Source organism: Cariama cristata, unplaced genomic scaffold, assembly GCF_000690535.1.
Source record: "Cariama cristata isolate BGI_N322 unplaced genomic scaffold, ASM69053v1 scaffold3852, whole genome shotgun sequence".
Classification (NCBI taxonomy): Eukaryota; Metazoa; Chordata; class Aves; order Cariamiformes; family Cariamidae; genus Cariama; species Cariama cristata.
In genome coordinates, this window is record NW_009603077.1 from 16,869 (window position 1) to 43,316 (window position 26,448).

Sequence of the window (26,448 nt, forward strand, 5' to 3'; positions counted from 1 at the left end):
AATACTGCACCTTGAAAGCAAATCTTTACCTTTACAGTAAAACCTACAGAAAGACACCTTTCCAGAGGACCTGAAGACTTCCTACAGTTCATACAAGTTGATTCTCAAGGAGGGAAGCAATATCCCAAAGGGTTTAAAATCCAACAAAAGCCAAAATAAAACCTCACCCTCCTCTCTGCCCCCAAATACAACCCTCCAAATTGCTCACATCTGGGTTCTGTTCGTGTTAATGTGCAGCTTTTACAAAAACAGGCAAAGGAAAGAGAGAAAGGGAGAGGGCTCGTGCGACCCTTCCTACCCACCTCAGCCCACTGCTGCTGCAGGAGTCCTGCCACCGCCTGGCACCACAACTCCAGTGTTGACTTCTTCCTCTTGAGCCGTTAGAATACAGTAAAATACATAAAAGCTCATTAAAACACTTGTAGTTAATGTAGATAGGAGTAAAAGCAACAAACAATTTTTTGAAAATTAACAATTGACATTACTGGTTCTCTTCACCATTGCAGACATTTAATCTCTAAGTGCTACGTTGCTCAAAAGTATATTTATTTAAAATTGCTATAGAATTGCTAATCACTCCTAAAAGATCATCTGGTAAGGAGTGGACGATAATCAGAGCAAGCCTCTTGTAACATCTGCTTAGGATTTTTAACAAGGTTAGAGCTGAGGAAAATGCAGAACTGGCACATGGGAAGGATGGCTACTCCTGGTCCACAGGGGAGTCCCATTCTAGGTTGAACTGTATCCAGCATACTAAAATCCATTCTGGTTGCCTATCAGTGTACCAGACACGTTTCAAGTTCAACTTCTTCTGCTATCCTTTCAACCATTAACACACTCACTCACACTTTAATCTCTGTGCAAACCTTTCTCTGCTTATCTCAGTGAGAACACATTGAAGAGTACCAACTATTCCAGTGGATACACCAGTCCCTCAATGCACTACAAATAAAATGACATGGGTATGTACATAAAGCTAAGTATTTCACATGAGAATGATGAGCCTTCACCATATTTCATAATATATTTTGCATCTAAAGAATTTTGCTTCTCAGAAGCAATTCAAACCATCTAATAGTACAATTTTTTTTTTTTTTTTGCACAGTCCTCCTATGTATTCCAGTCAAGGCCTACACTATAGACCTTACACAGACAGGAAGCAGCTTTAAAGTGTATGGTATGGCCACAGTCCTATAATAATGCTCACAGTCAAGTTCTCATGCTGTCATCCCTTCATGACATGACTTGCAGATGGTACACTAGTCTGGTCTGCAGTGGATGAGCCTCAGTTTTGGGTAACGTCTTTGTTGTTGAGGTGTGGAGTGCATGGCTGTTCCTCTTCAGTAGTCACCTGGATTTTACTTCCTTGCTCTCAAGACTCTGATGACTGAAAGAGTCTCGTATCTTAACAACTTCAGATGCACACAAGTGTCCAAAAGACTTGGTGTACCAGTCTGGTGTGTGGCCCCTGATGTGTGGAGAAAAAGTAATGATGAAGTAGGTACCAGTAACTTTGCATGCATTTGCTTAGTCAGAATCAAATACGTATCTAGCTGGTTAAATGCCCGACTAGGAGATTTCCTTATTACTGCTCATTGCTCAGCTCAGCCTTACTAATATATAGACTTGCTCAAAAATAAGTTTGCCGCAGTGAGGAAAAGTTATGAGAAGTTTTGTGAGAACTTGGTCCTCTTTACTAAGTTAATACTGAAATTAAGATGTCCTTGCATCCAAATACATCTGTCAGAGGAAGGGTTGGGATTATACACCAATAGATATTGTGGAGCACATACTGGTGGCTTCTAGTGCAACAAACCACATCTGCTTTTAGATGTGCACTGAAGCCAATTTTCTGCGACATCTCAGAGACCTGTGTGCCTGCCTTTGAGAAGTACATACTACTGGTCAAGCTAAAGCCTCTTGAACTGTCTACATTTTGCGTTGACTATGCAGAAACTATACAAGAAAAGTTACCACCACGAGAGGACAAAGTGGAAATTCATACCTTAAATCAATTCTGCACATGTAGGTAAGTTTAGATTTTCCTGACCCGCAGGGCTCAATCAGATACCTAGACAGGAGCACATTGACTCTAACACCTGCCACTGGAGCACGGTCATGGTCCACCGAGGTTGCTAGAAGCACACAAGCTCCTTTGGGGAAATTTGTCCTCCATGTTCTAAGAAAAAAGAAGGAAAAAAAGTCCTATCTTTGACAAACAGTAATGCAAACATATAATAAGACTTCAAGTTTTGCACAAATAGATATTTACTATATAACGTGCATTATACAGAAATCATAGGCAAGGTTGCTGTATGTGTAGGATAGAAACATAATGGCATATAGAAGTCCTACCTTAAGACTACGAAGTCCCTGGCTGGGTGAGGTGCCATGCTGTTCTGGACATACTGGTATATATCTGTCTGGCTATCCAAAGGTTCGATTACTTTTGAATCTATAAGATCTTCATCCCAAAGATGCTGCTCTTTAAGTAAACGATTTAAAACGTCCTCTGGCGTAGCCGGGATTTCAATGGTAGTTTTCCATAACCGGAGTGGGGGACCTTCGCATACCTGGGGAAAATCAGCACAAAATCCTCATTTTTACTCTTCCTTACACTTTCTTTTACTTTCTATTTTAGTGTTGGCTAAAAACAGCACATTAAATACACGCATATATATGTATATATTGTACTAAGCTTGTTGTAAGCTCAGACTGAGGTTGTTTTCCTAACAGTCAAAGGCATCTGCACGCTGACTTCCAAATTATTTTTAAGTTACAGTTACCTTCTCCAGTATGGGTCACTATTAAATCCTAATTTTCCTAGTTTATTTTTTAAAAATCTCATTGAAACACTTCTCCCTGTGCTAGCTCTGAGCTGTGCAAGATTAGAGCAGAGGAACTTCTTTCCTACTGCCTGCACAGTGACAGGGCTTGGAGGCTTCACTCAGGCTGTCAAGGCTTTGCACATGTGGGTGAAGACATGCAAATGCAATACAGCAAACATTCCTGGGCTGGATAAACAGAAGAACAGATCAGTGCATGTTAGCTGACTACTGCTGAAAGACATGTTGTTTTTAGACAGTGTGCAACTATGTCAAAAGATTAAGGGTTTTTTTTTCTTAAATCTATCTGCAAAGTAAAGGTGTGCACTGAACCTTCTGTAATACCCTATGTCAAAAGCCTGCTTACATTAGAAAAGATGAGCTAAAAACCAGAGCTGTGGCACGAGTGACAGGGTGCATACCTTCTTGTAGGCCAGTTCTGCTTGCTCTGAGGTGGAGCAGCTGACCCAGCCTTTAAACTTCTCCTTCATCTCTTTGAGTAAGTCATCCACGCAGTCCTGGAGGTAGCAGTGGTAGTCGGAGGGCTCGGCGGTGCTGCTCCCCCCCCGGAGCTCCTCCAGGCTGAGGGGACGCAGGTCCTGCTCCGTGTACGAGTTCCGGCCCCTGCTCATTTCTTCAGGTATCTAAGGGGTGACAAGGGTGAAATCATCCTCTTGCAGCTCTCTCCCCAGATCACAGTTAGTCTAGCAGCTTGATAGCCACAGAAAGATGGGTACACTAGTTTTGTAAGTGGTGGGACGTGTATGCGTCAGGTCAAGCACTCAACGTGACGAAATGCCAAAATTAAGTTTGTGACTTTAACTCAAATTAGTCTCTCATTTATGGGGTGTCCTATTTTTTTCCATGGAGTATCCCTCTTTGCTACACAACTTAGATCCATTCCCACAGCACAGTTTATCCTGCAGACTGAAGGAAGGAGGGATCAGTTGTCAGCCACAAGAAAAGAGACAGGCATGTCTTCAGTTGAGGGCTCTGAAAAAATTCGATGACAGTGATGAAAACCAGGACTCAAGACGTGTCTGGTTCTCCATCCCTGGCCCTAGAGGGAGCATGCTTTTGGTTCCTACAGCCTCATCAACATACGGTTTGACAGTGTCACGTTCCAGGACACTTTTGTGGCATAGTCTTGCTAAGTCCTGGGAATTTAAGTATAAAACAAGCACTGAAATTCCTGGAAATAGCTTCTTGCTTTGTAATTAGAGCTGAACTTCACAGATCCTCATGGCTGCACAATAAAAGCTTGAAAACATATTTCAAATGCAGCTTGGATGTAACAAAAATGTTCCAAACCCCACAACTGCCTCATGACTTTTGAGAGTCAGTGCCAACAAAACAATTCTTTTCTTCAGGCACCACTTCTAATTCATCTACGCACTCAGACCAGGATGCAAAGTTTTTTAAAAAGCTATTTATCATGTATTAAATTTTATTAAAATAAAGAGACATTCCTAGCTTTCCATTATACAGTAGATCTAAGCCATGTTGGCCAATACTCCACCCATCAGTTTTGCAAATAGGTGTTTTACCTGAAAGAGCTTCTTGCATTCAGCGATCATGTGAGCTAGTCCTTGGGTTGCAGCTAGATTTTCATTTAGGTCTTTCTGATCGGGTTTTCCCAGGCTTGGCTTTCTTTGCATCACCCTTCACAGGGGAAAAAAGCACACACACACAAATCCAGTTATTTAATGGAGAACAAGAGAGATGCTTGGTAAGAAAACAGTAGGATTCCCAAATCTGCTGGTGATTTAGAGCAGCACTGCCTGGGACCAAATCTTGGCACGGCGTTACCCACTTCTCTTGCTACTCTAAACTTTTTATTTGGAATCCCCCCACATTTCTTCCTTCTTATGAAGTTGCTTATATTTTAACAAATCTCTAACAAAAGGTAGGATCCCATAACCGTTCTATACCCAGTGCCCTCTGAGGTCTCTGAGGTGATCACAACTGGTAGGGCCAACGCTAGGCCATGCTTGTTGCACATCGCCACTAGCTGTGGTATGCGACCAGCAGCAATGAGCCCTGCTCCCCAGAGACGTACCTTGGGGAAGAATTCTCTCTTTTGAGAGTGTTTAAGTGGAAGAGGGAAGGTGCTAAGCAGACAGCCAGGTTTGTTGGTGTCATCTGGTTTTCCTTCACTGCAGCTGTGACGTCACTCAGGAAATAGAGAAGAATCTGGAGGACCTCCCTGTTCTCATCAGGTAAAAGCATAATGGCAGCCTTGATGGCCTGGAGACGCTGATCCTTTGGCACATCTGCATAATATTAGTAATTCTCTCATCAGTCCATTGATTTTCCACACACACAGCATGAATACATCCCAAAGCAAACTCCAGCTTCAAATATTTGACTCCAGTTTGAAATGATTTCCTTCAGGATGCATACCATTCATAGGAAACATGAAGGAATTTTTTTTTAACCCACTAGCTTAACTACCCTCAGCTATTTCCTGCCTCACAAGAAATGCAAGCAAGAAGAAGCTGTGCCTAGGCCAGAGTTAATTTTAGATTTAATTTTAACAGCTCCTGCAGATGCACTAAAATGACAGAAGCCTGGACTCAGGCAGTGAACAAGCAAACACAGTCCAGCCAATTTAGAAATTCTTTGGCTTTCAAAGAAATTCAAAACATGAATGCTTTTTAGAATAGGTGAATTAATTAAATAAACTGGCTAGCAAACCTTTTCAACAATGATGTCATAAAATGTCCAGAAAATGCTTTACCAAACACAGAGGGTTGCTTTATTGAGCAGATCATTCAAAGTCATGCGGTGGAAAAAGAAAGTCAATGCTGTGAAGCCCCATACCATTAAACACCTCCTTGGTTACTAACAACAAACAGCCATTGGAAAAATTCGACGTGTGTCTTTATATAAGGCCCTCTCCTCCAAACTTGAAGGGAACAAAAAATGAAATATTCCAGACCAGATCTGCTTCTTATAAAGGGATTTCCAATAAGCCATCTCTGAAGACAACATCAGAGTCTGAGTCCTGGAGCATTTATATCATCATTAGCACCACACCACCCTCACTGCACGTCTCATAATACACGTGGTGCTAAACAGATATTTAACTGGTATTTGCTCTGGGCTTCAGCAACTTCGTAGGGCTAGCAGGTGAGTTTAGAAAGCAATTTCAAGCAAAAATCGACTGCTTTCCACACTCTCCCCTCAATCAGCTCAAAGCACATTTAAGCCACATGCGGACGATTCCAGTGCGCAGCCTGGTGCGTAACACCAAAGCAAACGGAAATATTGTCTTTTGCAGGGAAGCAAAATTTACAGCTGCTTTAAGGCTCTTTGCTTTACACAGAGATAATACTTCCCGACCACCTCTGGGGATTCCTCAGACCTACCGCCTGCGAAAGGAAAGGAACAGATACTTCTGCAATGAGCTGTCAAACTTTTCCTTGCACTAAACCCACAAACAGTTGCTGTTTAATATGCACGGAACTGGAGAGTCTGATTAATTTTCTCCATAAACCTTCTTGGGAATCCAAACACACAAAAATAAATGTGTGCATTGAAATAACAGTATGTATGTTTTTGTTTTAAACCACCACCTCCACTCCACCTACGGAGCTCTGAAGAAGTTCCCGTAACCTTTTTGTAACCGTCATCATAAGGAAGGCACAAAATACAGCAAGGGCTCAAAGGAGGTGTTTTTGCACTAAGTTCTGTTGTAGCTGTACTACCATGGGAAGAATATATGGGGGGAGAGCTGGGGTGGTATTAGGGAGCAAAACCACAGGATGAGCAAGGTGCCTGTAGTGCACTAACCAGTTTGGATCCCCCATGCATGTTTCAAAAAGCTTTGGAGTTCTGGTCAGGAAACATTAATTGATCTTTGGCCATTTTATAACGTGAGAGTATTCCCAATGAAACAATGTTGAAGAAAACTTTTGAAAGACAATGTGTTGCTTTGAAAGATCCAATGCAAAATTACCATCTATACAGAACTCAATTTATGTAGCTCACAAAAGAGAATGTCTCCTTTCCTGGAGTTGAACCTGCCATCTCAGAAAGGTTAATTATTTCTTTTCACATGCACTGATAAACTTCATTTTTGGTGTGATTTATTCTAAGCACTTTCTGTTTATGGTACCTATCAGTAAAGTAGCTACAAATCAGTAACAGAAAGGCTTTCAACTTAAAGGTTGTTTTCAAAAGCTGTGGTGAAGGATAGAAGAATAAGAATTACAAGAAAATAGAAATTTTTGGCAGCCTTGCCAATCCCTTTGAAAGCCCCAAACTCTGTTCATGTAGCATTTGCACAGCTCCTCTACCTAGACACATCAGCTGTAGCTTATTTTCAAACCGTAATATCAAGTATGCTCAAAGAAGAGAGGAAACTTTACAGCAAGTGATGGAGGATTTATATTTTTCCCAAAGTACAGAGAAAGGCGAAATTAAAAGAACTTGTACTATGAATCGTTCTACAACTAAAGCATCAAAAATCCATTCCTTATGAGGCAGCCTGAACTATAACGGCTGCTGGAGAAAGGCAAAGATCAACATATGCAACACATGTAGTGCCCAGAGGAGCAGTATTAGAGAGTTCTGCCCTTGCTACACAAATGACCGTTTGCCATCTGCCACAGAAATCTCATTACTTACATTGGTATATCTGTAAAAAGGTCTCAGAGAGTTTGTTGGTCATGAGAGGCTCAGGGAGATCACGGAAGAATTGCTTTAACATGTCTGCTACATCATAAGCAGACTGGCCTTCGTAGTTGACGCTGTCTGTTGAATTCTCATTCATTTGACGCAAGGCCTGAATTCTTGATTTGACTCCAGATTTCCTAAACAGTCCAACCTAAATGTAAATGGAAAGGTAAAGACATTTACAATGAGTCCAGCAAATCTGAAATGTAAGCATGCTCTTTAGCTTCTTACTGTATGGGTTCTAATTTCATGGAAAGCTTTCTTTGCATTAATTATCTATTTTGTCCTGTTTTGAGTCTACTTTTTTCAGTCTGACGCAGGAACAATAAGAAGTAATGGAAGGCTGGGCTTCAGGTGCTGCATGCATGTGGGATGAGGGTACAGCAAAACCCACCTGATCCAGGCAGTGGTTGCGGAGGTACCGCATGGCTTGCTGAATGCTCTGCGGAAGAGGCTGCCCTGTGCGCTGGACGTTGACTTGCAGTGGTACTCCAAACACGTTTCGGTCTTTGTAATCTGGTACCTTTATCCTTTTCATAAATTTTGGTACTGCCCTATTTAAGCAAAGGGAATGACAAAATTAAATTAAACTTCTGTTGACCATTTATATTCTGTATTTCCAGTAATTCCGAAGTCAGTAAAAATAAGTGAAACACTTTAGTAATATGAAAAGTAGTGACAGTATAAATTAGCTGATCCACTCAGGGCTGGGAAGGGGGAGAGGACAGAAAACAAGAGTTTCTCTAAGAGAAAGGCTTGACATTCAGGGCTGTATGCCGCCTGTAAGTATTAATGTGGTGCTACTCCATCAATATTAGTAGGACAAAAGCTACGGGGTAAAACTGCAGGGGCCAGATTGAATTGCAAAAGAGTCAAAATAAATCCTGTGGTCAGTGACCCCTTATAACACTGCTTCTTTAGGTTTCGGGAAAGATGGGCATTCGAACAATGAGCTTTTGTATGTCAACTACTTGTTCTGCAAAGTCCTCAAACTGGGTCCACCACCCACCAGTGTGCATAACAGCAGGAAACTGATGTAATACATTTGAGTTTGTCAGCTAAAAACTTCAGCTCTATAAACAACCCCTTTGAGAGACCCCCCTTCTTGTCAGCCAGTGGCTGTTGTTACCCCCACCTCCCACTCCAGTTTCAATGAGAGGCTTTTCCATCTGCTAATGACTCCAAGGAAAAAGTTACTAAATACAAAAGAATGATTTACCCCCAGGTTCCCAAGAGTATTGATTTCATAAAGGGGGGAAAAAAAAGCCATTAAAATGTGAAAATATTGAGATCATTTTCCTAAACAGGGAGAAAAGCTAATGTCCAGTGCAACACCTAATAGGACACAGTAGCACTGGAAAACAGGGAGACCTATTTAACATTTCAATATACAGTACAGCTATACAAACAGTGCATTAGATTTACAGCTGACTAATCTGTTACATAGGAAAACAGAACCAATTTGTATTGCCGTATAGTCAAGTTTCGAGCATTATTGATATATGTATGAATAATACTTGCTTTGTCAAAAAACATGCCAATGGAATGTGAAAAAACACATTGCGATCTCCACTGAGAATCTGAAGCATGCAGGGATAACTGGTCAATACTTATTTCTGTCTTTCAGAACAAACAACTTCTGTATTTAGAAAGGCTGACATAATAACAGCCTTTGAACAGGAGGTACTTTGATGCCGAAGCTAAATACTCTCTCTGACTCCTGGGGAAGGGAGGAGGTTGGCCTGTGGTAGGGAGAAGAAAAATTTTACTGCGTCTTTTGCATCCTGAAGGCTACACAGGCTGTACTGCAGATACAATAATAAAAGAGCTTTCTATTTCATTCTTCTGACAAAAAAAACCCCATTCAACTGGGTTACAAACACCTGGCCACGGCACAAATTGCTGCCTACAAAAAACTCCATGGTCCTCCCAACCTTTCTTCTCCCCAACCCCCCTTCCCTCATCTTTTTTTGCAAGTTAACTGGATTTATAGTGCTTTAAAGAGGGGAGATAGATTTTGGCTAATAAGACAGGAGAACTAAAGGAAATTTACATTATTTAATTATGTAATTATATAGAGGAACTAATGCAAACGTTTAAGAATAAGTGAAGAAAAGCAAGCCTATTAAGATCTGAGGTTTGTGCCACTGCTCGCTAACTGCCTCAATAAACAACTAGTCCTTCTTTTGCTATGGATAGCGGACATATTCCTGCTCAGAAAGCTGGCCTGTACTTCATTGCTTTTGTCTCTCACATGCCTCCTATAAACATACTTCTCAAGCCTAATAAGATTACACTTACGTAAAGGGTTAGTGATTTTAGCCCTGTCTTAGGAAACCACAAATCACTGTCAGCACAGGCTGGAGGAAGAAGTGCAAATATGGAAAAAGAGGGATGGAGGGATCCGTTGTGTCTTTCCAAAAGTTGCTTAGAATGAGCGCAACTGTCGTGCTCGTATAGTTGGCCTGTCTACACATGGCACTGTGTCCTTACCAGCTGAAACCATGCTTGTTGGAAGGCGTGTACTTCTCCAGGAGAGCCGTCAGCTTCAGGAGAGAGTACTTCTGTAGCAAATTCATCTGTGCCACGGACTGGCAGTTGATCTGCAGCGACGCCGAGCTGAGGCTGGGCCGGTGAGAGCTCTGGAAGCTGTGCCACCTCAGCCTGTGCCTGCGGAGAAGATGGGGGACAGAGCAAGGACCCGTCACTGAAACGTCTCTGCAAGACACCTGCAGGAATTACCGCAAAGGTACTGCTGAGCTCCCTGCCCTTGGCAGCCGCTGTCGTCTGAGATTTCACAGGCATCAGCCAGCAGCGTCTCTGCCTCACCCGGTGCGATGCAGCATGTCCAGGTGCTTCAGGCGGGAATGTGCATTCTGAGCCGACCCACAGCTCAGTGTTACACTACACAGTCTTGCCCTACCCGATATCCTCCGAGGGCTCCGACACCCTTTCTCAGAAGCCCCTTCAGTATTAAGGCAGTGGGAACCAAAAAACTCCATGAAGAAAAAACGGCTCAAATTTTTAAGACACATCAAATGGGAACTAAGCACTTCTAAAGTCCTATTAAGTTCATACAAGCAGCTGCAGGCGATTAAATGACAGCAGAAACCAGGCCCTAAATGATTTGCGCCAGTTTTAAAGGAAAACTGGAAACAAAGCTAGAAAGAATTCAACTCATTGCTCTGCTCACAATACAAAATACAGTTAGTTGGCCATCCCATGGTAAAACTCCCAGCAGAAACTGGGAGGCCACTGGAACTCCCCCAGACCCTCACTGTGATGCAGTGATCAAGAGAAAGTCAACAATCCTCATTTTCCCCGCAGATTTAATGCCCTCACACGCTATTAAGAAACAGCCTGCTACTGAAAAGTGCAATTTTTTGAAAGAGTCTAGAAGTCAAGGCTTTTACTGCACACTGACACAAACCAGACCATACTTAACACTGGTTCTCCTAGCCAACTTAAAAAGTGAATAATCCTACTTGAGGTCTCTCTCCATCCCACACACCATTTCAGTTTGAATAATTATCATCCCCAAAAACTGTCTTAACATTGCTCCTAACGCTGACTTGCCGAGTGGGCTGTTTTTCAGTGACGACTCAGGCTGAACATACAAATGCACAGTTACGAAGTGTGGGAGTCACTTGTCTAGAAGTCTTGCATAAATACCTCCCTTGCATATAATTGTTTTGGGAAGCGATGGGAAAAGCACGTGTGTGCTTGAATGGCCACAACTTCTATCGCATGTTAACTGAGTGTGGTGCAGCTACTACAGAGCTACTTGGGCTGGAGGGGACCTCACCGAGGCTGCTCCAAGTCCCAGCACTCGTGATCTCACCTGCTGGGCCGCGTCAGCGATGCGCCCACCCCGGAGTCCCTCCTGTCCTGCATCCCCGTGGGCTCTTCCGTCTCGTTCAGGGAATTCCCTGTACTGTCAAGGTCACTCGGTGTTGTTCGATCGTTATCTACATCGAGGTGGATCTGCTTTGGAGAGGAAGGACATGGGGAGATGGAGTCAAGCGCCGAGTCGGAGTCCCCTTCGTCCGAGAACTTCTCTGACCACTGGTTTACTATTCTCTGCATCCCTTTGACGTGGTACAGGATATCGTCTAGTTCTGGGAATATATCTTCATTTTCGAGGTCAGCCAGGTCGCTTGTACTGGAATATAGGATCGAGCCTGGCACGTTGTCATAAATACTCAGGCGGCTGCTCACTGAGCTGGAGGAGTTGCGCCTTTTCCCCGTGCCCAGCTCTTTGGAGCTGTCGCCACTGTTTTCCCTCCGGAGGGTAAGATGGCCATGTCCGTGGAAACTCCCTGTCCTCCAGTTCACAGAGGCATTGCTTTCTGTGGGGGAGAAGTTGCCGTTGGAGAGTGCTTTGGGAAAAGTGCCGGGCTTATGATCTTCGGGGATAAAAAACACGGTGTCTTCCGCAAAGCTTCCCCGGTTCTTGAAGTTCTGTTCCATCACGTCGCTGAACGTTGACTGGTTGAAGGGGTCGAAGCCTTCCAGGTACATGCCCACCCTTTTATTGTATGCACTGAGGCTGCGTGTTCGTGTGACGGGACTGGGTGTGCTGACGGCACTGCTCGTCTCAGACTGACTACTGCTGCTGCTCGTCTGGGTGGAATTGGAGACGCTCCTCTTTCGTACCATGGGGAGGCTGATGTGGTTGCCATTGAGGGCCGAAATCTCCACGCAGTTAAGTTGTTTCAGTTTATCTTCATCCATGCCCTCCTGCAGGATGGGTCCGCTAATAATAAGGCCAAGCTTTGAAGGAGATTTGCTCTTGCCATGGTGAGAGCTCTTGATTTTCAGACTCTCCATTCTCTTAAGCAGGCTCTTTGTTTTGGACTTGGCATTCTTCTCATTGGCTTTCGTGTTGAAGCTGAAGCTATTCAGTTCCCTGGGCGAGGGGAGGCTGCTGAATGAGTCATCATTTGCTACGAAATTGCTGGATGAACAAACGCTCACGACCGAGTTGGTCCTGGTGGTAGATGCCTCGCTCTGCAGGGTTGGCTGGTGGCTGCTGGTGCTGCTGATGCTCAGAATAGAAGCCACCTCTTGGCGTTCGCTGAGGTCTGTTAGCACGCTCTCACGGCTTGCCGTGTTAGTAAGGTGAGGAGCTTCTGGGGAGGGGGTATTCAAGTCCGGTTTTGGAGGGAACACATCAAACTCTTCAAGCCTTGACCACCTCTTGCTGTCCCTCTGAAAAGTCCATTTGCCACTTATTGCACAAGGTTCATCTTCATCCGAATCTTCACTCTGCAAAGAAGAAGAATGCTGAAAGTACTGCTTGCAAACTGCCCAAACAGCAAAGGTGGTTGCATTTAAATACAATGCCCACTAAACTGCTTTAAGCATGACCTTGTTGTCACTGAATTTAAAGGGAAAACAGTCTTTTACTTCAGGGAGAGGAAGATTAGGCCATAAAGCCCATCACAGGAAAAGATAACATGGGACAGGCAATATACTTTAATAGTTTTTAAATACAAAAGATATACACTTCGTAAAAAGAAACAAACAATACAATCTGCTTTAAATTGCTCTTTTCTGAAAACCCTAATATCCATAGACTTTTAATTAATTGGTCACAGTGGATAGCCCTCAGATCAATGGAAATTCCTGGCATGCATAAAATTTCAAACTGGAGTCAGTCAGGGGTTGGGGGTCCCTCTGGACTCTCTCCAAAGTTACACTCTGTTGATAGTGGCTGTGTGTTTATACTCCTCTTCGCAATTACGAGATGTTTCTCATACGTTCCGAACTGTAGCGGCTTAATTCCTTACCCATTTGGGAAGTCTGAACAGTCTCCTCGCTGTGACTAATGAGATAGCAAAAGAAGCTCTTGCCACTGCAAGAGTGTGATGCCTCCAGGCTCTTACCTGGTCCACTCTTCCTCCCACAAGCTAGCAGCTAACATTTTAAGAATGTCCTGTGAAGTTTCTGCTTCAGTCTTGCTTCAGGCAAACTTTAACACTCATAGATAGCGAGCAGCTAGCGCTCACTGACAGTACAGCACGTAAGTAAATTGTAAATAACATCTCCACTGATGATGCTTGATGTATGAGTAATGCCTGGGGCCACAATTACACGTACATCACTTAGGCCTACAATCTTTTCATCTAAATACTGAAAGAAAGTGATCCTGGGACTGAAATATTTGGCCTTCCAAATATCTGGAAAATTTCATGGTGGAAGAATAAAACCAATGAAGATATTTTAATACGACACCATGAAACCACAAAATAACCTTTGGTGTTCAGAGTAGGAAACACTAATTGCCACCCAGCTCAGTGAGTTTCACTTCATTTGTTTAGATTGTGTTAATTTAAAAACAAACACACATGCATGCCCAAACTGTAACTATTTGTGTGCCAGGAACACAAACATTTATTCTCTGAAAAACAAGTAAATAATTCATATTTCAAGTATTTTATTTATGCATACTTTAGCTCCTGATCCTCTCCTAGTTTTTTGGGGTTGGTTTTTTTTTTTATAGCACATTTCGTCAGCTCAGTGAAACACCATATTTATTTTTTATAACCAAATACACAGAAGACATAGAGGAAGTGTAATTTTCTTTGTTTCCCAACTACTACAAACTACTTCAGTTCATGACTCAGATGAAAACCTAAGAGGACTGGCTGGCTTATTTAAAGTTTTCAGGAGGAAAAAAGTCACCTGAAGCTGCCAATGGATGATAATGATGGTTTGGTGAATGTGGTTTGACTGTGAAAAAAGGAACTGAAAAGTGATCTTAATTTGCAGAGAGGTCAATGCAAACATAAGGAAACATGTATTTCTGTCAGCACAATCTTCCTCTAGTGTTAAAAAGCTTTAAAGGCTAAGTATTGATTTTAATGAAGTCAACAACAAAAGGGAATAGGATCCAAGTCCATCTGCCAGAATATGGGTGGTGAACGAAAATCAGGAAGGACTGAAACAAAAGGTAACGTCCAGCCTCCGGAAGATCTGGGGTTTGGACCTGAAGTCGGGTCTGGTCTGAACTCTAACAGCAATACTGATCATTCCAGTGTTAACAAGGTTCAGAAACAAGGATGAGAAATCTTCTGGCGGTCGTAAACGGCAATCCAGCTGTCTACCCCTACTTTTAAAGAGTTCCTACATACGCTGCCTCAGAGTGTTATCTTCTGGAGCTTGGATGCTGTTTCCAACATACCACAAACAGATAGGGAAAGAGGGGATTCATTCCTGGTAAACAACCTCAGAGCATTTGTATGCATTCTTGTTAAGGGTAGGGCAGCATTGTATTGCCTTAGCTCAGTCATCTTTATCTGCAGTCGTCATATCCCAGGGGACATTATCAACTACTGATCCCTCCTAGGACACACACATAGTTTTAAGACAGCTATTGAGTGGTACCTTACTCGCAAACCCCAGCAACTTAGCTTTCTGTCGGTACTACCTTACTGAAATCACAGTAGATGCTCTCTTATTTCTCACCATGCTCCACAGGGATCCTGAAGATTCAAGGAACACTTTTAAAAACTCCCTGGAAACATGCAAACTTTCTAAAAAGGTAGCTGATGTATTCTGCAAATACGTTGCTTCAATTTTGAGCTACGTAATTAAAAAAGAAGGAAACAATATGTCCAGTCCTACAAAGGATTAGCTCTTTCTTTTGCAGGCCAAGCACAGTCTAACTGATCCTGTCTGCATCATAATAAAATAATACGATTCTAACGCGATGGCAAAGAACCAAAACTGCAAAGATGATGCCAAAGACGATATTCTAATGCTCAGGTCAGCTCATCGTGGCTGGTCAGGATCTCCTCCATCAAGCTGAGTCTTTACAGTCCTGCCTGAATGCATGTACAATGCTACAACACGGACAACCTCGCACAATGCTACCACACGGACAACCTCGCTGGCAGGCAGAGAAGCCCAGTGCCTTTCAGACTGGGAGCAGCATCTCGGGGAAGAGTTTGCTAGACGAATAACCTTTACCCACGGCCAAGCCCTGCAGTTTTCACTCAGTGAGAACACAAAATGAAACGTAAGCAGAGTTTTGACTGTGTGTCCTTGCCAGGTTCTACTCGGGTGTTATCCTAGACTACAGCTAAGCAACCTGTTAGATTTATTTTTTTTTTCCAGTCTTATTAATGTACAGTGTTGTAACAGAAGATACTAAAGGAACTTACCCTTTTCCTGTGAGGACTGATTTCCAGCTTCATCACTGCACATTTGTTTAAAGTATTTAAGCGCCTGCAAAGCAAAGGAACCCATATTAAGAGAGCACTCCAGTGTTTTGACACAGGCTATTCCAGTTCAAAAGCTTTTGCGAAGGCTGTCCCCAAACTGCTTTGCATACAAATAGCCGCAAGCAGAGTTTCAATTAGAGCCCTAATTATACTTAACCATTAACCCATTACATTTGGCTGTATTCTAACTTCAGAGGGAGGGGTGGATGACTATTTGTCACAATTACCTGAATCAAAGTAAAGAGAAGTAAACGGAAACTTAGAGTAAGTTGAGAAGTGCATTACATCCAATGAATTGCAATAATCACATTTGTTTAAATAGCAGACATCCGAACCCTGAAACAAACAATCTCGACAGACTAAAAATAATGGAAAAGGCTTCTTATTTGACACTGCATACATCTGCCTGTGTGAAAAAAGCACGCTGCTTTAAAATTGCTCTTTGTAAGCTAAAACGTCCCACAAGAAAACTTATTTTCCACTTATTAGGTGTCTATTTTGTTTGTAAACAATGATTATTTTCAATACAGTTCTGGGACAAGAAAACTCATCAGTTTAAAAAAAAAAAACAAACCCTGATTTTTCCTTCCTAAACTGAAAGTTTCTTTAATACATAAACATGTTGTTCTGAAGGACTAAAATTTAAACAAAAATAAATTGCTGCAGCAACAACAGTTAACCAGTCTCTTTGTAAAATGTGATAGCAGTCTGGATGTGTATCCTGAAGTACTGTATGAATGTATATAAGCATCCCTCTATTCCCCGATGAGCTAATGAGCAGCAGCTTCGTGGAAGCGATGGCTTGGTCCCTTGTGTTAATACTTCCACTCATGAGGGTGTACTGTGGGTTGGATGAGGAGACTAACTGAGCTGAAAACTAATCTTTCAATACTTTGTTGAGTTGAATTTCTCTCAGGTCAGTTCCCTGAGCTGCGAGAAGGGCAGTGTGTGCAGGGGGGAGGCAGAGGAGCAGAGCCACCCCATTCCTTCAGCTGGACCACAGCCCAAATTCCACAGGAGCAAAACTGAGCTTTAAAAAGCCCAATCAATTCTGAAGAATGTTGTATAATTTTCAGATAATTCGTTTGAGCAAAGTGTAAAGAAGAGCCTGTATCAGCTGCTTTGATAAACTAAAAAACCAAAAACCAAAATGCTGACTTGTCCTGTTGCTTCAGATGAGTCTTTTCAGATTCATGAAACTTGTAACTTGAATCTAGAAAATGTGTGCACAGGAAGAATTACTAGTTTCTTCTCCTTCCCCTCGCCTTTTATGCAAAGGATTGGTTGCAGATGGTATTTACACAGGGCTTGATCCTGAGGCCATCAAAGAAAATGGAAAAGCTCCTACTGGTGCTTTTGCTGCAGTTGTGAAGTTTAAAAAAAAAAAAAAAAGGCAGTTTGATCTATAATTAGACCCAGTTACAACACAGCAGAAAAGAAGAGAAACAGGAAGAATTGCCATGGGTCAAATAGTAGGGCAGTGGCAGGTTAGGAAAGTTATCTACATCTCCCTATTTTCATCTTTGCTCTTACTTTAAAAGGCAGAGGGCTCAGGCCTGCCGCCTGCAGCTGGTGGCATATACATACACAAGTCCAGTGAATTTCAGAGGAATTGTATTTATGGCGTGGGTGAAGGGTGAATGTCCTATCTACGTGCTACGCAACAAAAACTGGTATTTTGGTTTTTATGAGGCCACACAGCAGCAGAAAGCCCCCTCTCTGCTATAAAAACATTCTCCTCGCAAACTCCTGGACCTCAAGACCAGGGAATATTAAACTGGTTCCAGTTCTATATTGTGTAATAATTTACAAATTTCACGGTGTTGCAACCTTTGACTTATACAGAGAGAAGTTATCACCGAATCCCTGTATCAGGCTTTATCTAGCTCCAGCCTGTTCGAACGCTAATAAAGATGATCTCTGATTTCACAAAGATTACATCCCCAGACTTTTCTCCTACTCAAAACCCTGAAATAGGTGGAAAAGGGTAGAGCAAAGACCTCTGTTTCCATAGAGGGCGTTTAAGAAAAAAATAACATCTCCCAGTGCACACCTCACAAAAATGAGTATGATGGCAAGATAAGGTAACCCCCAATGAGCGAGGTTAAATACAATAGCAGTGAGGCAAATAAAGGTTCTGTTACACATTTGACATGACTTCATCACAAAACCAGTTTCCCTTTTAAAACCTAAATGCTCTGCAGCGATTGCCTCGGGTCTGCAAGTTTCATTATATACATCCTCTTTACCTTCTGCTCGAGTTCAGCAGTGTCCAGTTCCTTGCGCCACAGGACACTGGAAACACAGCACAAAATGCAAAACTGCCTTCCAAACACACTATTGAGCCTGCAAAGCTAAGCTTCCAAACTTTAGGCTTTGCCAGGACGAGAGTTATCTATACAACTGTCATTAATCTTCACATACGCTTTGCAATACTTTTTAAGCATGTAAGCACACATTCATTTTCGACAGATCTCACCAAACTGATGCTTGTTAATGAACTGCAATTTTCTCTTCTGGCTCCGGACCTTCTCCTTTGGTAATTCCATTGCCAGGTATAAATTCAACTTATCATTTCCCTACCGACATTCAGCAGGTCTGTCTCACTCTTTAGTTCCGTCTTATTCTGCCCAAACCTGTCTCATCGACACCTTTGTGAGGACAAGATGGGAGATGGAGGGACAGGGCAGGATTGCTGTCGACAGCAGTTACAGCTGCTTTCACCGTCTGGCTACCTCCGACTCAATTTCTACAATGCCTCCTACCCTGGCCCCTTTCTGGATGACAAGATAATATTCTTTCCTATCATTTAGATAAATGCCTTTGAGTCTGCGCTCTCTCTATACATCTTCACATCCAGATGATATCTCACTCCTGCGGAGCATTGTATCTCCAAGACGTCATTTTTCCTCACCCCCCAAGTACTCCTACCCAGGTTCTCACCCTCCTTCACCCTGGCTTTGCAAAATTCTTCTTCCTGAGGGTGACCAACACAACAGGACCTGCCCCTGGGTCCCAGCCCCTGAGTCCAGACTGGCCCGTATCAGCCCTGAGCAGCAATGACACGGGAAGCCTGAACCCGCCGCACCCAAAACGTCAAGCGATGGAGCTTCTCTCAGAAACAAGCAAACGACACCTTTTTCCTAGTCTTCCCCTCAGAAATGGCCAAACTGGTTTAGCCTGAACTTCTTTTAAGAAAGGTAGCCTGAACAAGACATTCGCTATCAAAAATTGCAGTGTGAACAGCTAACTTCACAAATTAAAATATGGGCTTATAATGTGAAGTCTTTGTTAAGCTAGATATGTCAGTTCTACATAGGCATGAACTCCAGGTAATTCATTTTTCTCTCATTAACAGGAAAAAATTCTCACCCCATATACCCAAGAAAAGTGGTAGCAACGCAGAATATTAGATTTTCACATTTTAAATGACAATTTTCAATCTCAGTAACTGTATGATCTAGCTCTAAAGTTTAAAATATTTTCTTGATGGATTTAAATTCTTAATTCCTTCCTATAGGGAAAATTCCAACTCCATTACACCTGCAACTAACTGATGACAGAAGGGCTTTCTTGTCTCACTGAAGTGGACATCCTCTACACCGGCTCCTGGGGTTCATCTGCATGTTCTAACCTGCAAAGGAGGCCAGCTCTCTACAAACCAAGTAATACAAGCAGTGAACGCTCCTCATGCAAATCCATGACAATCAATTTCTTGGACAAGCAGTCCTGATGGTAGAAGATTTAAGAAACCTCTTGAGTATACAGTGTGGCAGTTTTCTAGCTATGCGTAAGGAGATTAAATAGGATTTCCATCATGGCTTGCTATGTATTTTGTACTTAGCAACAACCTTTAGGATAAGCATGTTTCAGTACTTAGTTTCATCAGTGCGTGATGCAGTCAGTTATGCCCTGGAGATAAATTCCCAATCATTAATCTACATAAAGTTTTACGAAACCAAGGCATCAGTGCTTTGCACAGTCACTACATGAAGCATCCCAGTGAATTAGAGTCATCGCTCTTACATTTTTAACCCTGCATTTCACGGTAAGACCACTAAATGACATTTCTTAACCATCTATCTGTTACCAAGTGCCATATGCTATCCTGTAATTCAAGTCTCAATCCAATTTTCACTTAAAATTTTTCCATAAAAACCTTAATGGGGCGGCTATTGATACCTTTTCCATTTAGAAAGGAATTTGGCAAAACATTTACTAATAAGCTGGTTTTTACTAATAAGCTGTTTTTAAAGTTACATTAGTTTTCCTGCTTACATTAATAAGACTATTAAACAATAATTTACAATACTGTTCAGATGTAAACTATCATTTAAAATGCTTCAAACTTAAAAAATTCCTGCCACTGCAATTTCTACAGTCTTTTTCAAAACAATTTCTTCACATGCAGAAATGAGAACAAAGTAATTAGCATTGCTGGCAGAACACTCGTTGTTATGCAGAAAACCGGATTCTCAGCACAAACGACTTACTATTTTGTTACCATCCACTGCATACAGTGTTCACCTACCTCTGTGCTGAAAATGCAAATAACTCCAAAACTACTCTAATTTTCAGTGAAGAAACAGCGATAGACTTACGGTTGTGAAACAGCTCTAAGTCTTTTACTGAGTAAACCCCTTTACTGTTTACACACTGACCATGGCATGAGTCAAAATAAACCCAAGCTTCAGGCAGAAATGCAACACTCCAAATGACGTGCCTTCACCATGTTTCTTAATGAGCTTTACAAAATTAAACAAGGAGATGTGGAAAAAAGAGTTTAAAGGCGGAAATTTTGTGATAATGTATTGCTTTTGTCTAACACAAATGGTAAAGGGCCAAATTCAGACATCTCAGAAGATTTACTGAATTACTTCAGTTTTATTTTGAGGTGGGATCTGAACACTCCTGGAGAAACTTTAGCTTCAGTTTTAAAGTTATCTTGTAAAAGACAGCTCTGATATATATAAGCCACAGGCTTCAGAATGATACAGTTCAGCCTTTAAAATCTTTGTCTCAAGCTACAGTAAGACCAGTGGACTCATGCATATTACACAGAAAACAATTTGAAGATGAAAGTGAAGAGTTTATTTTACAATTAGCAGACTTACTAAAGATTTCCTAGTTTCACAAAATATTATATACCCATATCGTTTTGGTTTGCTCACCTTTATTAGAAGGGTTACAATATAAGCTTCCATTCTTAGGATACAGATCTTTTTACTGTACTCTGTGTTCAGAAAAAGTGCTAACTGTTTTTATTGATCACACTAGCAGCAAATCTCAAAGAGATAAGGAGGGCATATTCTTACTTTCACCAGGGAGAAACAATCTGCTACCTTTTTTTTTCCCCCATATAAACAAATAATCTCAGGTTAAAAAGTATTCTCACAGGCAAGCACTAGGTCCAAAATACGCTGGCTTGAGTGTATTTTGTTTTCCTGGCAAGGGAAGACCATGCTTCTGGGAACCAGCATTTATTCACATTGCTGTACTTTCTGTTCAATGACTTCACAAGTTCCAGGGCACACAAATAAGCAGACCAATGCATCGCATTTTAACATCGATCGAATAGGTGCCCTATACTTCAGTAGGGCACATCTTGAGTGTGAATTTAACACTAATGAGATTTTTTCCCCTCCTAATGACTGAACAACAAATCTGTTTTCTCAGTTTGAAAATCTTGTAAATATTTCTGAAGAACTTTAAATTCCAGTCCCTTTCTTTCCCTTCCAAGTATGGCAGTGATGGCATGAGAATACTATAAACTTAAAGCCTTTCTTAAAAGGGTTTTGTAATTCATTAGAATTACTGACATTTAGAGTTGCAGACATCATGGATGCAGTATCCAAAAGCATTCATTTTGCAGACAATTTGGAAAGCTGCCACACTGAAGAATAAAGGCAGAAAACTGCACTTATTTCTAGGCAATAGGAGACATGAAAATTCAAGGCATTTTTTTGCCATTTAAGATTGTGGATTCACATTAGAGGAGGCAACTGATGGATGGGTAAGTCTCAGGTGGGGCCATTGCAATTGCTTTTATGATAAAATTGGTAATGCTGAGGCCGTAGTTGTGTAAAAACATGCTGCCGCACACCGTCAAGCCTTCTTCCCTCTTTTTCTCTACCCATCCCTTCTTCTGCGCCTGCAGCTGGCTGTGGGGTTCTGTCCCATCCTTCGCACCTACTCTGAACTTCGTTATGCCTCTCCATGGGCTGATTTTATTTACTAATCCAGCAAAGGATTCTTTTTGCGGGTTGAATGAGTTGAACTGGTTTGTGGAAGGAGCCTTTGTTGAAGACAAGTAATGGGAGCACGTGGCTGAGGGCAGGCCAGTCTTTGCAGTGGTGATAAACTCTCAGATTTGCTCACATTATCCCTTTCAGCCATACCCACATTCACTTTGGTGATCATGATGCACACAGGGTGATGCACTGAGGTCAGCATGAGGGTTTGTATACGTCATTTTATGTTGTTTGTATACATCGCTTTCTGTTGTTTGTATACACAGCCACTCGCCAAGGTAAGAAAGGAGAGCAACGGGGTGCAGCAGCATTGCTTTGCTAATACTGCACCCAAAAAACAATTCCTGCACGGGAACTGACGCTACCATTGTACGTGCAGACAGCTGTAGCCAGCACAGTTCTGCTTTCACATGCCTAGGTAATTGGGGAATTAGTAATGAAAGCAAATTAAGAATGATAATAAAAAATATGCCTATGAAATACCTGTCACAAAGACTCCTGCCACTGCCCTCCCAACTTTGTTTCAAATAAGATCCCCAAACATTACTTAGCCCAATATATTATTCTAATGAAAACTGCATGCTGATAGTGGATAATAAAAAGGTCTCAAGCAAATGGCTATTTAATGGTACATAATTCAGTTGAGGTTATGCTTTTCCCAGGTATTATACACAAAGGGTGTTGTTTCAAAATGCAGTGTGATTTTTTTTCACCTACCTGCATAACGCCTCAATAGCATCTCTGTCCAGAAAGTCATGCTCTCGCTTGACTACAGCGATGTCAATTGGAAAAAGGAGATCTGTAGGAACAGAGACAGATGGAACCAAAATTACTCTTATTCCCAGTGGTGAGTTATTTCAGAACAACCAGCTGCCTCCAGTTGAGCTCACCAAGATGCCAGTGATTGGCACTTCTCGGGTAAACACACACTATCATCTCAAATGCCAGAGATGCTTCCTTCTCATGTACATGTTTTTGGCATGCAGCTTTGATAACTGAAAGTTCCTCTGCAAAATGGAGGGAAAATTAGCAAAGCAGAGATGAAACAATGGGAGAGGGAAAGCTCCCTATCTGACACCAGAAGCATAAACTGACTCAGGCTAGCTTTATTTAAAATAAATATACAATCTCCATCAAAGCACTAATATCTCACATTAAAGCAAAAAGGTCAGTAAACCCCAAATCTGTGGAAAAGAATGAAAAACTGAATCTCCTTGGCTGTTAATCAAGCTATATAAAAGTTTGACACTGTTACAACATTAATGAGATATGGACTGAAATGAAAGCAAGCCAAGCGGCGTGGAGCCCATACTGCCTCCTTTCCTTAGGAGATTATTTAGGTAAACAACTGGGAGAGTGAGGGGGAGGAAACAATGTTGGCAGAGAGCTGAAAATTTACTAGAGCTCTGAAGCAGCAACCACATATATATTATTTACTGTCCTCCACAGATTCCTGACTGTCATACAGGTCCTGATCTGGCATTCCTTGCACAGCCAAAACTCCCACCAAAGCCACTGGGTGTTCAGGGCACACAGCAATACAAGGACAAACTACAAATATACTGCTGCAGTTGCATACAACTTTCCTGGTCCAAGTGATTGCCTATAAAATATTTTAATTTCCAGAGACTGGGAAAGCATGAGCTGAAATGATGGGAAGAATAAGACCAGTGTTAATTTATGGAAAGGTAGTTAACATTCTGGGTTTTCTGTATCAACAGATCACCTCTCAAATGAACTATCTGTCCTGATTTTGCCCCAGGAATAGACACATTATGACATATTCTGCAAAATGGAAGACATTTCACCTCTTCTACAGAAAACCAGTTTTAGCAAAGCAACTGACAAAGGCTCACTGATTAATCTCCATTTCAAATGCGTACTGCATGGGACCGCTCTATATAAGTGACTTCTCACAGCTCTTGTACTATACTCACTTGATTCATAGGTCTCCCCTTCACTATTTTAAGTCCAAGGTGCAAGTAAAGTGGGTGAGCACATTCAGCTGGTATTTTTCACCACTGCTGATGTAAATTTTTCCACTAAGAAAGTCAGTACCTTAGAATGCCCACAAGAAAACATATGGGAGAACTTAAGTGAGAGAGGTGACTTGGAAGAAGTTGATAGTCTGCATGAGTCCATTTTTTTTTTACGCTTAATTTATGCTGCTGCTGTTTTTGTTGTTGTTGCTGCTGCCAGGGGGGCTTGCAAAGAACAATGGTATATTGTTTTCATATAAGGACAGCTGTCTTTTCAATGGGTATGGCTGGCCTTGCTCTCACCTCTTGCTCTCAGCTCAGCGGTCCTTTTGATGTTAGGCAGGAGATGGTCCTACATTAGATACTTTACATAAGTTTAGAGTCTCTAGGTAGGGTAATGGTAACCACAGGTAGGACATGTTTTCTAAATGCAAGTAATTTGTTAGGGGATTTACAGCTCAGTATAACATGAAACCCACAAGCCCACGTATTCAGCTGAGAGTCTTGTCCCCAGTTTTAACAAAGACTGGAAGTACAGTCCCAGCTCTGCATCCCCAGAAAATCCTGGCATCTCCATTTGCACAAAAAAAAAGGAAAAAAGTAAAGGGAGAGAAATAATAAAAGGAAATTTAATTTCTGAACAGGCGAAGAAAAGTTTCGCCAAGTGCTGCTTTTGAAAGTGCTATTATCATCTCATATTGCCAATGCAGCTGCAAATCAAAGCTCAACGAGATCATTTTTCAAGAAGGTCAGCTCAGCATTTGTTGTAATTTCCAACAGTTATTCACTGTAAATAACGGACTTTCTATGCTCATTCTTACAAGCAGCAGCTGGAGTTTGTTCTATAAAAAAGAAGAGGCAGATAAGACTGCATAATAATTTCACTATAATGCAAGTAACTTTAAGTGGCGTGGGGGGGAAATTCTGAACAATAATACACATATATAAAAAGGACATCGCACTTTAAAACAAACTTCTGTATGTTACTCTGTATCACAGTGTAAGTACTGTATGCCAAAACTGCAAGTTCCTAGTAGGTTAGAGAGGCAATGAAGACAACAGTTTTAATTGAGCAAAACCTTTGTAAAAGTGGATAGGCAAAGCGAATCCATCCCACAGAAGGACAAGTGAGTGCAGGAGACAGCAGTCTCTTCAAGGAGCTGCTGCACATCTGTGCAACACTGGCTTGTATGTTCTTTTTTCCCTCCATAGTGAGCCTGTGTCTAACACCAACCCAAACTGTTCCGAAAAAACACACAGGACTTGGGAATCACGAGGCGTACAGATGCATCCACACATACGCAGAATTTCCTACCTCTGCTCCATTAGGAGAGCTGGCCAGTGGAGCTGGACACAGCTTCTGTCTTTCTCCAAGACCGGGCTCGTAGCAGCGGATGACTACATTCACAAAAATACAGTTCTTTTGTGTTTTAACCACAGGGAATATACCATGGGGCTAACATGACATTTATGCTATGAGGGCATTTGGAAGATTCAGACTAAAACAGAAACCTGGAACAAATTTAAAACTCCAAGAGTGCTTCAGAGTCTCACTGGGTTTGGTACATCTATGCGTGTGGTGGGGAGTGGAGAGCAGCCCAGTCCTTGAAAGTCATCTTATGTACTGGCACTTCAGTTGTGCCCCGGAACCTCATTTATTGGTGACTATTACATCTTATTGCCCAAAAATTGCCAAGGGATGATCAATTTGCAAGCTCAGGTGCCTACCTTCATAAAGCTGCGCGTACTGTGGGAACCCGGCAGCCCGCAGCCAGTCACAAGCTTCCTTGGCCTCGATTTCTAGAAGAGGACAGGAACAAGACACCCTCCGATTAGTGATCTGCAAAGCAAAAACTTCCTCTCCACCACTTCTACTATTCCTGTTACAAAATAAGCACAAAGGTATTCACCAACTTTGAACTGAGACACAGGCTGGCTTATCCCAGTTTGCTTTTCTTCTCATGATCAAACATATCTTAGATTCTGGAAAGTCATTAGCATTCACCTGTGATTTATCAACAGCTCATCATTTTAATAGTTAGACAAACAGGCGCAGATGAAAACTGCAGGAGTTACGGATTATTCTGTACAGGTTTTGTTAACACTAGAGAAACGACCACCATCATCAACATGAGCCGCATTTGTTCAACAAATCTTACAATCCTCTCAGCACAACTATTTTGTCTGGACAGAAATTCCTAGTAGAGCTCGTAATACTGTGCACTTTAACATCCTGTAGATAGTGCTGACAGACCCAAGCCCAAGAACAACCAACACGCTGTACTGCAGCTCACTCAAGCGTCTATTTACTACCCAACAAGAACCTAGTTTCACTGGTGGTCTTCAAGGCATTTATGAGTTACTTGGTATATTACAGGAAATTCAGCTAACTTTCCCTCACACTGCCCAAAACAGCATGCCGCAAAATTAAATTATTCACGTACATATATATGACACCAAAAGAAAGGAAACATTCTGAACACGG

General features: G+C 41.9%; 1 protein-coding gene across 1 annotated transcript; it reads right to left on the reverse strand.

Moving 5' to 3' along the window:
• Positions 1–1,094: 1,094 nt before the first annotated feature.
• Positions 1,095–25,758, reverse strand: DLC1 (DLC1 Rho GTPase activating protein). The gene is made up of 13 exons (XM_009695021.1): positions 25,692–25,758; positions 22,702–22,783; positions 15,674–15,737; positions 11,347–12,773; positions 9,999–10,175; positions 7,900–8,059; positions 7,458–7,656; positions 4,885–5,098; positions 4,373–4,487; positions 3,248–3,469; positions 2,356–2,573; positions 2,006–2,179; positions 1,095–1,468 (listed from the first exon to the last, which is right to left on the reverse strand). Exons 3-13 carry the CDS (start codon positions 15,704–15,706, stop codon positions 1,348–1,350), a joined length of 3,060 nt encoding a protein of 1,019 aa, XP_009693323.1. The 5' UTR covers positions 15,707–15,737; positions 22,702–22,783; positions 25,692–25,758; the 3' UTR covers positions 1,095–1,347.
• Between the last annotated feature and the right edge of the window lie 690 nt (positions 25,759–26,448).

Coding starts and splice junctions, on each gene's coding strand:
- DLC1 (XM_009695021.1), bottom strand. CDS start 15,706: ATGAAGCTGGAAATCAGTCCTCACAGGAAAAGG. Junction 10,176..11,346: donor TCGCTGACGCGGCCCAGCAG/GTGAGATCACGA, acceptor TCTTCTCCGCAG/GCACAGGCTGAGGTGGCACA. Junction 2,574..3,247: donor CAGAACTGGCCTACAAGAAG/GTATGCACCCTG, acceptor GATTTTCCCCAG/GTATGCGAAGGTCCCCCACT.